The sequence below is a fragment of the Schistosoma mansoni genome, chromosome 4, assembly GCF_000237925.1.
Source record: "Schistosoma mansoni strain Puerto Rico chromosome 4, complete genome".
Lineage (NCBI taxonomy): Eukaryota > Metazoa > Platyhelminthes > Trematoda > Strigeidida > Schistosomatidae > Schistosoma > Schistosoma mansoni.
Genome location: NC_031498.1, coordinates 2205941 through 2219796, shown reverse-complemented (window position 1 = coordinate 2219796; position 13856 = coordinate 2205941). Strand labels below are relative to the sequence as shown.

The window sequence follows — 13856 nt, the reverse complement described above, 5'->3', positions numbered from 1 at the left end:
ATTTGTAAGAAGATATATGAATAACGAAATAGTGTTGGTCATCATCTTAGATGATAAAAGAAAGATCATGTAAAGAAAAGTAACGATTTACTTATTTCAACTTTTTTTCTAGTCAGTACAAAGAGATTTTCTCTAAGGTATTTTTGTGCGAAATTTGTTAGTTTCAGCTGAAAAGCATGGGTTCTATTTAAATTATGCATTTGATATTATGGTTCTATCATTGCTTAAATCTAGAGAATTTTTAAAAAATTAACTGATAGGACGGCTGAAGTGTTAAAATATGTTGATCATTTATATCTATCCGATGAATTATGTATACTTGGAGGGAATTTGTCTTGGTTTTTAAGTTGTCCTGAAGAATGATTCATGTTTATAAGGCAAGGATGCTCAGAATTAGTTATCATTCTTGCTCTCATACTTAAAGGAGAAACAGGACGTGGTGAATATGATGACTGAATATTTGGATGTAATGATTGTCTACTACATGAATGTTGTTGTTGATGTTGATTTTCTGAGTAGCGTGGATCGCCTCGTGGGAAAACTGATGGAGAAGAACTAGCAGTTAAAAGACTTCGTGTAGAACTGGCTGTTGGGACATGTATTGATGATGACGATTGTGAAAGATAATCAAAAGATGATTTCGGTTGTAAGTTCAAATTTATCATATTATTACTTGAACGGTTGGAATTAATACTTAGTTGAGTGCGTAGACTAATCAGTTGGTGAACTCGACTAAGTGCCATATGGTAATCGGTCAGCAGTTGTCTTCCGTACTAGAAAATAAAAATATGGTGATATTTACATACAAATATCACACTAAAACATCATGGGTTAAAATGTAGATAACTATATATGACTAGACTTAAGTATATGTTGGTCATTTCTTACGAACAAATAGTTGTGCTTATCTGCTCCTATACGTTCAATTTTTCATATTGGTTATTTCGTGGTAATCAATATCGTGCTGTCAAGATCGTAGCATCAATCATACTTGTCATGTGGTCGCTAATCTAAAGGAGTAGAAAGTAGCAATATTTTTGTTACCATTTATAATGAGAGTTTAATGGAAAACTAATTTTTATCATGGGCTGAAACCAACCGGAGGGTCATTGATAGCGGTGGACAGATATTTTGTCCTAGTCTAAGACCCAAAGTCCCAAGTCTCGATGCCGATCAAGGGTGTTCGTTGCTTGTATTCTATACTAAGAGAAAGTATCTGTCCAGGGTTTCTTGATTTTCAATGCTGCTGCAAACGATGTCAATCCATTAATAATACTAAATTCAAGCACAACAATCTCCACAAACCACTGTCCTAATGAAGTATAGTTTTCATAATGTCTGAATTTACTGTTAAAAATCAAATAAACTTAAATGAGAAAAAGCTGATAAAAACAACTTTTGATGAGGATTTAGGTAAGCCAACTGATTAAGTCATAAAGTAACAAAACCACTTCTCATTAATTTTTCTAATTCATCCACTAACCCACTTACTTTAGCAACACGTAGTCGACTAACCCAATGACGTAATGCTTTCTCATCTGTTGCACAGAAGCAAAACACATGTGTAGAAGAAGGGTCTTGTGCAGAATAAGGCTGAAATAGGAAACAGTGTATACATTATCTAACAATTTCTCTAGTAGACATTCTTATTTTACCATGAATTAAAACAGAAGTCACATTATTGACATTTCATCTTTAGAGATTACGAGTATTTACTTATATGATTAAAGCGAATCATGCTAAGTGATAAGTAATTACATTTGCTAATCATTTGAATTATTCCTCTCTTATTAAAAAAGATTTGGATGTCCTGAAGTTTTATTATATTTATATTATTTGTGCGAATTCGTTATTCAAAAACTTCCCTAACTTTAATGGAAGTTATTGTCTTCAAAGATGTCTTTCCATTGAGTTCATAATTATCAATGAATGGGTGAAATCGGTTAAGTTACCAGTCAATCTTTATCATACTAGATTCACTATCAAATTAAGACCGAAATTTATGGTCTGTATTATCGAATCCTGTTATTAGGTCATGCTAAAACTGTTCACTGAGTAGGGATATCTTAAAACCAACCTATTGGAAAAAAGTTTGTTTCTTGGTACAAACAATACTAGGTGATGCTAACGCTGTATCGAATTTATAGGTTGCAATAGTAGGAATATTACAAAATCATCATGATTAGTATGAAATTTCACAGTCATTGGATCTCATTTAATAACTCATATCGATTTTGTTCATCCAGAGGTACATACATGTGACCTATGCAGTGTTACGTATCCAGATTGTATGAATTTGTACAGTATTCACTTACAATTTCTTGAGTGTAAATTAGAGATGGCTACATTTATAGGAAATACTAGATTCAATTCATTCAAAGAACAAGAACGTTGAAGTTTTATGGTAGGGCGTATGTATGGGATCGTGACTTTGCTCTCCTTTTTTTTCTCTCATTAGCCATCATCCAATTTATAATGGTCATTGAAGTTTTAAGCTCCCGGTAAAAGTATTTTAACTACTAAGTGGTTGAAAATAGTAGACACAAAGTCTTGGACATAGGTTTCATGTCATTTGTTACTCGTCCGAAAGGAGTAACCCTAATCTTGAGGGGATTGACGCTCCCTGAAAGGATTCAATCACGCGTCACCCAGCGTCACAGAATGAGATGTTGCTTTAAGTCTCCTAACATCGCAACATAGTGGAGTCGACATCAAGTCACTTAGACTAGTCATCACAGGTCAACTTGGTTGCTATTCGTTCGCCACCCAAAGGATATATATATATACAACTGAATTCAAATAAGTATGTTACTTAATTATATTTAAAACTATCATTCAAATTCGCAGACCAATTACCTATTGCGACATGTCATAAACATTAGAGGAGTTCTACACAGAAAGCCAACAATCCAATTTTGTAAAATGATTAAATTTTGGCTAACAAAAATAGAATGAATATACCCCACTCATCATACTGATAGTTGATGTACAAAAGAAATAAAACAAACTAGATTAGAATCCTCACCTTGAAGGCGAAACCGTGTGGAGTAGGTGCACGCATCCGCGACCAACCTCCTGTAGTTGTGTAAAGTTTTAAGGGTCCATCCAGAACCAGAATACGAATAAGATCTGTAGACTGTTATTTGAAAGTGCAAATAAAATAAATAGTATATATGTACTATGGTAATGATTAAAGCTGAATGAACAGTTGTATCATGACTGGATTACTAGCAAAATGTGAATTCAAATGTTTAACATCTATGTAAATGTAAATTAGTGACCTATGCACACTGGCAATGAAAATATTTTCAGTGAATAACAGAATTTACATCGGAGTGTGTTTGGATGTCAGGAAGTTAGAAATTATCAAATAGATTCACTTGGCCTAAGACCTATGTTAGTTGGTATATATAATATAGTTATATTAATTGCCTCATAGGATATAATACTCTTAGTGGAATTAAAACTCATGTCCTTTCGTTTCACAGTCACAGACGCTGCCAAGGAACTATTCGTTATTGGAAAGTAACTAAACTTTTTAAGATTGTTTGAATTTATTGAAAATTTATGCTAACTGGCCTCAATAAAAGTGAGTGCTCTAGAAAATTTGAGTTATTAAAATTATTATTCAGTATTTATAATGACGGAAGTATGGATAATACTTTGGTAATGAACAATATAGTCTTGATTGCAATCCGAATGCTTGTGATAGTATAATACATTGATCAAACTACCAGTCACTATTGTCCCTGTCATTAAAAAGAGTAGGACATTATTGATAAGTAAATGAAATGAAATAATTTCATTTGATTCCTGCTGCATAGCCTAAAAATACCTTTCATGATAACCGGGATTGAATTATCTCGATGTTTTCTGAATTTATGAAACAAGTAAGTTTGCAGAATCACAAACTGATAGTCGAGAAACAATGAATACATTACGGATAAAAATAATATATCTGAAATTATCAAGTCAAACCTTGGTAATGACACCTACAATGAGTACATTACTTTATTTTATATGTTAACAATTATTACTAATGTATTACATCGATGACACTATCCGTATTGAAACTGTTATTATTTTGACTTTTTGACATACGTCTTGTTAACCTCATATTAATTTTCTGATGCTGTGTACTAATTTGAGACGATCTATGCTTCTGTCAGATTCTATATTGATATTTACCAGCTAACTGCATATATAGTGTCTGTTAGCCGTATGTTTTAAGAGCTACACCTTGAAAATATGAAATGTTCAGTAAATATAGAGAGCGATTCTTATTATGTTCTATTAGTTAAGAAATTTAACAATATTTAGAACATTCATAATCTGTACTTACTGAGAAAGACTTTTTATTCTTATTTGAAGTGTACAATCCGGAACTTCTTAAAACACATAAACGACGTGACCATGATTTATCACCAGGTTTACGTATAAACAAATAATCACGCCATTCTGGAAAACCACTGGTATCAATATTATTCAACATTGTCTAACAAAAAATCAATACATAAAAACACCAATACAATCATATACAATAATAATCGTTTGAAAAAACAGATCGAATGTTTTGATAAAAAGGCTAATCATTATTTGGTTTTTGTTTATATCACTCACTAAAGTTGCGTTAGTTTCAAGAAAAAAAACCCAGTGGACTTGATAGTATCGTTAATATGTCTGTCAATTTCCAATGTAGACATGTAAATAACGATATATTATATTTTCCTAGTGATTTCTAGTAGATATATTTCGGGCAAAGGTGACCAATCATCATACTATAATTTTTATCGTATACAAAAACATTATGCTATCAGTTTCCAATTTCGGTTATTAGATTGTCCTAATCTTACATTTGTGTTATTGATGACTGCTATCGATTGTTGTTGTAATTAAATGTAAACACATTCTATACGCTTACGGAATAGTCGGGTCACTTTTTCTCCTGTTCTTTTCACTTTCAGCTTTCCTTATTGACGTTGCTCTCTAAGCTCTTTCAGCGTCCAAGATAAGTAGACGCTAGACACCAACAGCTACAATAAGCAGTTACTTAGATTAGTAACAAACATAGTGATAATACAAAGTTAAGCGCTTGAATGAATCTGTTCAAGCTCTTACCAGAAATACTTTGATAGTAACTACCAAGAACTTTAAGGTAACTGGTATCAATCTTTCCCTATTTTTGAGGCAATTTTCGTAAGTAATCAAAACAAATAGTTAGTTTAAAACTAACTGCGAACTATCAATAAGATAAGAAAATGAGTATAAAATATCCGCTTTTTTAGTCAAACGAGGTTATAAACTATACAGACTTTGATAGTTGAATAAAATAAGAAATTCTAGAGTTTCATTTAGTTTCATATATGAACTGTGGTTAACAAATCACTGGTTTTGTTTAGTGTACCTGAATAAAATAATTTCTATAATCCATTTGCAGAAGCAATAAACATATGTTCAATGGTGACTAACGGCCTCGTGTATTACTAAAGTTTTGTAAAGAATTGGTGACTGCAGAAATTCAACTGTATATAGGAAGTGAGGCAGTTACCCACCTATAGCCCTAGATAACTGTCACACGCTATCGAGAATAATGAAAAACTGAATCAATGAATCCCAAATCATTGTCCAAAAAGTAAGTACTTGATACAAAACCTGAATTTCCAATGGCTAATCTCTGATGAGTTTACAAATGAACTATTTCGCAGCCTCATATCGAAACACCTATCCAGTACTCCCTGGATATTGGCGATTCTCTAACTGATTTGAGTACATTGTAAAAGCCACTTCTTAGTATAATATATTCAGTTTATTTTATTTATTATTCACTAAATACCTATAATTTACTAATAGCAAGATTAAAATTCCTAACAGTTAACTCGTACTTCAGTGCTTAGCAATTTTTATCATTTTTTACTTTATCAGACAAAAGACATTAATAACTAATATGACTTTTATTTAGTCATGACAAACTCGTTTGGAAGATGATTTTTCTTAAGCAACCTACAATCACTTAACTAGTACAACAGTCTATTTGTGTTGATGCATCATTTTTTGTTGACCTAGAAACGATTGTCACTAGATTGTCAAAGTTAATTTCCCAGTATGTTTTATGTTTTGACTTTAGAATTATATAATACTGTTTCACGACCTCACAGATACTCACTAATAATTCATCAACATATGTATATACGATACAGCCGAAAATTTTTTAAAATGTAGACTAAATTTTCATTCTAGTTTCTGTCTTTGTTTATACTAGGTTGAAAAAGCCGATCGATTGTACTCGTTTGTCTATGAATTCAGTTTTACACAGTGATATGGCAAACAAAATACTTACTTGAATAGCTTCTGCACTATGAAAAGCTTGTTTTGTAGTGGTTTCTTCACCAATCCAGTACTTAATAAAAGAAGAAAAAGAGAGAAAAGATGTTCTTTTTTTGAAGGGACACAAGTAATCTAGATTATTGTTAAAAAAGTTTGCAAACAACTGTGTTCCAGTTAAAAGTGAACAACTTAACTTCATACACTCCGATAGCTATTGGAAACAATATGAGACTAGTGAGAAAAGAAGAAATAGTAAACTGAATAATTAAGTTAGAAAAATGCAAGCAACTCAATACTATGACATATTTAGCCATATAACGAGAAGAACCTCAATACGTATACGTTAATAAAGATTAAAATATAGAGCTGAAGTCAGTGAAGATTTTTATAAAAATAGTTGTGAATTATTAACAATGTCTATTTTAATTCAGTGTCACTAATTAACCAAACACAAATTTGCATGCTTGACTCTAAGATTTACTTTGTTTAGTGGTAAGAGTTAATGACAGTCAAGACAAAAGTCGATAGATAAAGACTTAAAACTTTCAATTATTGGTAATTATTTTTCATTTAACAAACAAACGGGGCTTTTCCTATGGATGTAAGAATGTTAAATAATTACTAAATACAATTTCCTTGTTCATAAATTCAATACTTATTTTGGTTCATATGAAATATGATTTAGCTGAAGCAACCTAGAAATATCAGAATGTAAATAATAATGATGTAAAATGATTCGGATGCATTTTTAACTAATATATACATTTGAAAGTACAATTCATCATTACGACTATTATGTCATAAATGTTTCTCACAATATTGAATTGAATGTTAACAATAATCATCATCTAGAAGTTTCTTCTTTGTGGACTCTAACTAGAACAACTATTCGTTAAAATATTCATTGATAGTAATAATGTAGTGAACAAAACACTAGTTAGGGACAATCGAATTCATTTAAGCACCAATTACAGACTATCTCACTGAATTCCGATTACCATACAGTAAACAATTAATTTGCAAAATAACAAGCAATTGTCTCAATCTTCACTGTTCCTTCTGCAAATATCAGTCCATCTTCTCTGATTTCATTATTCATGCATTTTCATACCGACTGAGCTTCATTCCTGTTCGTTCCTTATCGGTCTTCTACCAAAGTGCATTCTATGTCTGATCATCACCATACACTACTTATATAGATATAAGTAGACCACACCACAATAGTAATCAATTAATAATTACTTTTGTTTTATATTGTTAGAGTATTATTACTCATATTTGACTGAATACGTATTAATAAACGTTCTATGAGAAAACTTATTTAACCTTAGTATCAAAATGCTCATACTTATTATATTTCTCATATTGATTAGTACTAATAGCAACAAATAGCTAAATAATCTACCGATGTGATTTTTATTGTGTGATTTCAAGTTACGACGTCTGACTCCATATAGATTCGTAGTTATGCACTATTGAAGTATATCAACTATATATCAGCTATATATCAGCTATATATTATACTCTAGTCTGTAATAGTTCACTTGCTGATACATTGAAGAAAACACTTAAATAAGCACTGTTTATACATATTACTAAGCAGTTTAAATAGTAGGAGTTAAGTAAAGAAATTTTTCTCTTTTATCTTTTCAGTATATAATAAAAATTTTCATTCTTCATGACCTTTTCAGCTTCTCTCAGAAATACACCGATGTGTTCGTTTTAAGTGGATATTTTTCTTAGTACAAATCAATGAATGAACAGATTAAAAAAGTAAATAGACAATCAGAATTTGATTGTCACTACAAAGACGATACTTTTAGATTATATGAATTGGAATGAGATAAATAAAACTTCTAATTAATTTCATAATAATCACCCATCAATAAAGGTTTGTCTTTAGAAAAAGAACAAAACGATAGTATTTTCTTATATTAAAAAAGTGGATTCATTGAAACGTTAAAACACGTTTTATTTATTTGAACACATAAATACTGGTACAAAGGGGCACCAGATATATATATGCCACACAAATCTCATTTGATTTGGGTGAGGGCTGTGATACTGCCCAGGTGCCCAAACTGAAACAGGTGGTTTTCTTAGGGGGCCACACCTGGAGCCTTTGACCTAAAGATCTGATCCACAAAGCAGTGGAGCATCGTAAGGAGATGCAGTCCCATGATGACCGGTGACCGAGGACTGGTTCATGCGCCACTTGTTCCTTCAGGATACTGGAGCCCATGTGCACCATTAGTTTGGAATTAGGGTTTTCCAACTCCTCTAGGTGGACTTTTAGTGTTCACCAACCCGGTTAAAGCGCCGGACATTCGCTTTTTGTCCTCTCAATTTTGTAAACAACATCTCCGCCACGAGAAGGCAGTGAGTAGGACTTTCTCGGCAGAGGCTATAGTTATTGAAATAATTCTTCAAGTTCTTTTTCTTCTATGTATTCAATAATATATCTATGCTAAATAAATCATATTCATAATATTGGATGATTATGAGTACTTTTGATGATGCAATTTAGATTTAACAAATGTTACATTTGTAATTCTATTGTTTAGTTGATATTGATTGAGCTGCTGATATTAAGATCATCAGTACGACTATAAACAGAATCTTTTGATCTCTTAGTAAATCATAGTTATGATCTGACAATTGATAGTATTTTAGCTTGATCAATTCATGGTATCAATAAGATATTTCTCAAAAGTGTTCTCTAATACTTGAATGATATGAAGGTATTTTTTATAAAATTACATTTAATTAATGAAATAATATATTCAATTTGTTTCATAATGTATTCTTTATAATCTGCTTTATTGCCATCATTCATTCATTTGGATAGCATAAAAATTAGGTGTACAGATGCACTATATATATATATATATATATATATATATATATATATTTCAATACCTACAGAAAGGTGAACGTTTTTATCACTAAAATAGGAGACAAATTTTCAGATACTAATCTAAAATATGAACAACCCTATTCTGTTTATCTTCAACAGTGTACGAATTTCTTTATACGTAAATAATGATTTTTAATCTGCTTATATTTCTGATTGATGATTATCAAATAGATTTTATAGATATTCGGCTTCTTAATAATTAACGTATATTTATTGCAGTTACGAGTTGTTCTGACATAACACACAATTTACCAGTCAGTAAAAAAGCAAATTTTATAAACTGTCTACAACGATGTATGCAAATAGTTGCTTATATTACAATATTTCTAAAGTTGGATAGTCGTATAAATAAATTATGTGTTAACTAATTCACATTGGATTTTTCTTCACATATTTTCTTTAATGAGCTATATTGCAGTTCGTCAACTCAGTCACTGGTATTAAGTGATTGGTAAAAGCTCTGAATCCAGTTTTTACGCTAATTTGGAACTTTTCAGAAAAGTGTATGTGAATTCTCAAGGAAGCAGAAGGTTCACTTTGGACTAAAACCTACGCATAGTTACATCGGATTCAACAGTATTGACTTTTATCGTGTTAAGTTCTTTATAATGCGAACTATCTTTTTTTAAACTCAACAGTTAATGTCATAATAAACTGAAACTTCAATTATAGAAATGCTTCATGTACTTAATAGTGTTTCATAATAATTTTTGTTTCGAATTTGCATTAATATTTCACTTAAGTTTTGATATGAAAAAGTTTTATATGATATGATCATCAGTCAAACTTGTCTGATAATTTACATTCGACGTAAATGTAAATTTTATGATAACCATATAAATGTAGCATATAATAAAAAAATCATCTAAATAGTCTACAATATTAAAAACATGTAAAAGACGGCCTGATTGAAAATGTGGGCTATCTGTTCCTGTGATCTAGATATTTCAACAAGTTATCTAATTTTGTTTATTTCAATACATCATTATGTCTATTAATCGCATAACCTATTCAGGTGCGTTTCTCAAAAGTGTGCAAATCTTCATTGTACAAGTTACAAAGGCCCAGTCAGAGATATCGGGGTTGCTGGCAAGCAATATGTAGCGAAAGGAATGTACATTATTTAGATATCGATTGAGTGGATTGCTAACTTCTTACTGGCGATCACTCAATATTTGTCGTCAGGATAGATCAAGAAGTAAGAAACGGAAACTTGTTGAAATACTTTGTATTGAGAATTCTATATTGTACCAAAAATATAATATTAAATAAAGCTAATGATAGTAATAATGATAATACAATTTTTTGATAATTGATATTTATCGATAATTAATAAGGTGATCGATTTTAGAGTTAATTTAACTGTATGAATGTTTGGAAATACAACTTTCTTGTCTTGTTTTACATGTTTACTCATAGGATGTATTGTATGACTTTCAGTTATATTCAGCGTAATAGGGACAATATAATTTGTTATTTAGCTCTAATTACTAAAAGCACTTCAAATTATGCTAAAATGTTATTTTCTTAGCGTTGAATTTTATTGTGAATCTTCAAAGCTTTTATTTTTCTGATATCGATACTTAGAACTGTATTTGCTTAATTTCTGCGTCTATACTCATCTGAAGATGTATTATAAATCTTAGGTAAGATGAAAAGGGAATAAAATGTAAATTTACAAGCATATATAACCTTTTCAAAGGAAATCGCGTTCACTGTTCAATTAGAATGAATGAATGGTTTCAATCTAAGCATTTATAGACTCTCATCATTTGAATCATTCGAATAATGAGAGTATTAAACTGTCAGTACATTGTTTCTTTGCCTATAAGGTTAACAATTTACTATTAATGTAAGATAAAAACAACTGGCCTAGTTCTTTCTTATTTTAATTATAAATCAACAGTGGACAATACCGTGCGATTTTGTGTACTGAACAAAGTGAATACTTAAGTCAGGGGATGTAATTTGATGATTTAGATTAACGAGGGACAGGTCATCCGTAGATGTAGAAGCATAAATGACGAGAAAGGTGATTTTTGGACTTTTACCTTATTTTTATAATCTAAACCTTTCATAAATATACACATCTAAAAGCCGACTCACAGTTCTAAATATATAACTAAAATCAATGTCTTTACCTCATGATTTGAATTTCAGTCTTGATGGAACCAATTAATAATCAAGACTAAGTAAGAAATGGAGAAAGTAAAATGTGAACCTAAAACATTTTGTGCAAATTGCAAGGTCCTGAAAGTGCATTATATGTCGTTCACGGCTCGAATTCTGGGTAATTATGCATGTGAAAATTGAATCCTCATTAGGATTTCATGAAACTCTGTGTTTTGGTCATTTAAGATTGCAGCATGATCGAAATGAAAAAGTGAATTTATTACAGTTTAAGTAAATATTACTTCAAAACATACATCTGGTGATTCAATAAGACCAAAGTGATCCGGTCGTTCTTCAAAGAAGATCATATTTTGACTTTTTGTTGGCCAAGATAAAATACAATCAGACACAATGTCATGTTCTTCAAATACTCGTTCTACAAGAAGAAATGATAAAATAAAGCAAAAGATACATCGTAAAAATATATTATGGTTGATTCTAATTGTTAAAAATATAAAAGTTGGATACGCGTAAACTTTCACAAGAAAAACTTGTGTCAATATTAAAAATACATTCTTTCTTATGAACATTATTTCATGACTGATTGGATTAGCTTCATAATAACTTAGACAGAAATTCGATTAGAGATGATATAGGAAATTGTAAAGTTTGTTCACTCAAAATCAAGACTGAAAAACAAACATGTATAAATCCAATACTGTTATTATATATCCTGAAGTTATTCTTAGATGACTTTCCCTTGAACTTAATCATTGCAATATGACGTTTATATCACTAGTTAGAATGAATAAATTATAAGATACTGTCAACTTTAGGCAAATGGTAGATGAAATCTTTTATCAACTACATTGTAACAACAATTATTGATGATAATGGGTAACAATATAATAAAGAAGACTTATTTAATCTTATCTAAGAGTTTTTCAATTATATTCACTGAAAATGCAATAAGTTAAGATTTCTGCTTAAAACACTAGTCAGTAGCATCAATGTTTTAATGCTAAATTACTTAATCACTAACTTAACAGATAAGAGTATAACCTCTCTGTTTATATCTAAAAATCTCAATGAAAGCTGATGCGACAGAAAAAGTTTCAGTCAGTAGATGATATCGAAAAGGTATTATCGTTCATTATTAAAAGAATAATGAAAACAAAATAGCTGTCCAATGATTCTAGGTTTTCAGTAGTTGTTAAACTTAGATTGATTTGTGATGTTAATGGTATAAAGAATGACTGAGAATAGATGTGTGTCTTTAAGTAAATGCTTTGTATGGCTCAGTAATATGCGTTTTATTTTAGAGAGTTATATACACTACTGAATTTCATAGTTTCATACTACTGACTATCGGAAATCGGAGTGAATTGAACGGCTGTTTCATCCACTTGTAATGATCGTTCAAGATGTCTTTTGAAATCGAATTTAGGCCTTTTAGTCCTTGTGGAAAGTACTGATATTCAAATCGTTGAGTTCTACCTTTATAACTTCAGTCGATTCATGACATTACATGACTATTATCCATCGGTATAGATGATATTTTTCTCAAGCTGGACATGGATGATGTAAGTGTACAAACGCATGTTGATGTATCAAGGAAATTCGAGACATGTTCGAATATATTGACAATCTTCCAACTGTTAGATAAGTCTTTATTTTGAAAACTATGCGAACGATAACAGACTGTAAATATGTTAACTTAAACAAACTAAGCAGAAAGTGAAATAAATGAAGAGTATAACGTTATTGTACATTACGAAATAGAAATCAGAATCAAGTGTCATAATGAGAAAAATGTTTGATGAAAATTCGATTGATTTTTTTTGTTTTACCTATTTTTAAAGCCGGAACTTTTTCGACCAAAGCTAAATGTACTGAAGGTTGTAAGAAATTCTTTTCAATCATCATAGTAGCCACTTCGCCAGCGGTCATTTGATGTTCAATTAATATTGCTTTAGTTGTTCTATCCGGACGAAATACACGTACTACTAACTAAAAAATTTTTGAAAAAAATTTAATCGATGAAAATTAGGGAGGTGAACAAATAATGGGGAGTCTACTTGAAAGTAAGATTAAAATCGGGGTATAAATAATTGAGATAAGGTAATAATCATTGATATTTTGCCTGGTCCACTTAATTGACTCACCTTTGGTAAAGATAATCATATATTTTATGAGTAAAACACCAAACAATTAGGATAATCGTTCATTAGTTTGTTTACAGAGGATATGTAGTGAAAGCAAAATCAGATAGAAAAGACAAATTTACTGTTGATTGCACAATTACAGAGTGCTTTCGTAAAATATGAAAGCCATACACTAAATACATAACTTTCACATGTTTCATTAGTTTTCTTTTACATCCTTCATGATCGTTCCAATTCTGTTATTATTACAATCAATTTTTGCGTTCTTCAATTGAATCTTCTCAGTATTCTGCTGACATGCATTCTTCTTCCGATTGGTACAATATGCTACTAATATC

General features: G+C 30.6%; 2 protein-coding genes across 2 annotated transcripts in view; both read right to left on the bottom strand.

Annotated features, from left to right (window-relative positions):
* Smp_052250 (putative growth factor receptor-bound protein) lies at nucleotides 1-9479 on the bottom strand (the record flags this gene model as incomplete). The annotated part of the gene is made up of 6 exons (XM_018796525.1): nucleotides 1-773; nucleotides 1492-1593; nucleotides 3026-3136; nucleotides 4343-4495; nucleotides 6338-6397; nucleotides 9465-9479. The coding sequence occupies 6 exons, from the start codon at nucleotides 9477-9479 to the stop codon at nucleotides 288-290; spliced, it is 927 nt and encodes a 308-aa protein (XP_018651658.1). The 3' UTR covers nucleotides 1-287.
* Nucleotides 9480-11018: 1539 nt separating this feature from the next.
* Nucleotides 11019-13856, bottom strand: part of Smp_150170 (hypothetical protein) — a gene marked incomplete at both ends in the record, with an annotated part of 72685 nt that continues 69847 nt past the window's right edge. The window contains 3 exons of the mRNA XM_018796524.1: nucleotides 11019-11066; nucleotides 11668-11789; nucleotides 13204-13359. Coding sequence (XP_018651657.1) covers nucleotides 11019-11066; nucleotides 11668-11789; nucleotides 13204-13359 — 326 coding nt within the window. The remainder of the gene's footprint in view (nucleotides 11067-11667; nucleotides 11790-13203; nucleotides 13360-13856) is intronic.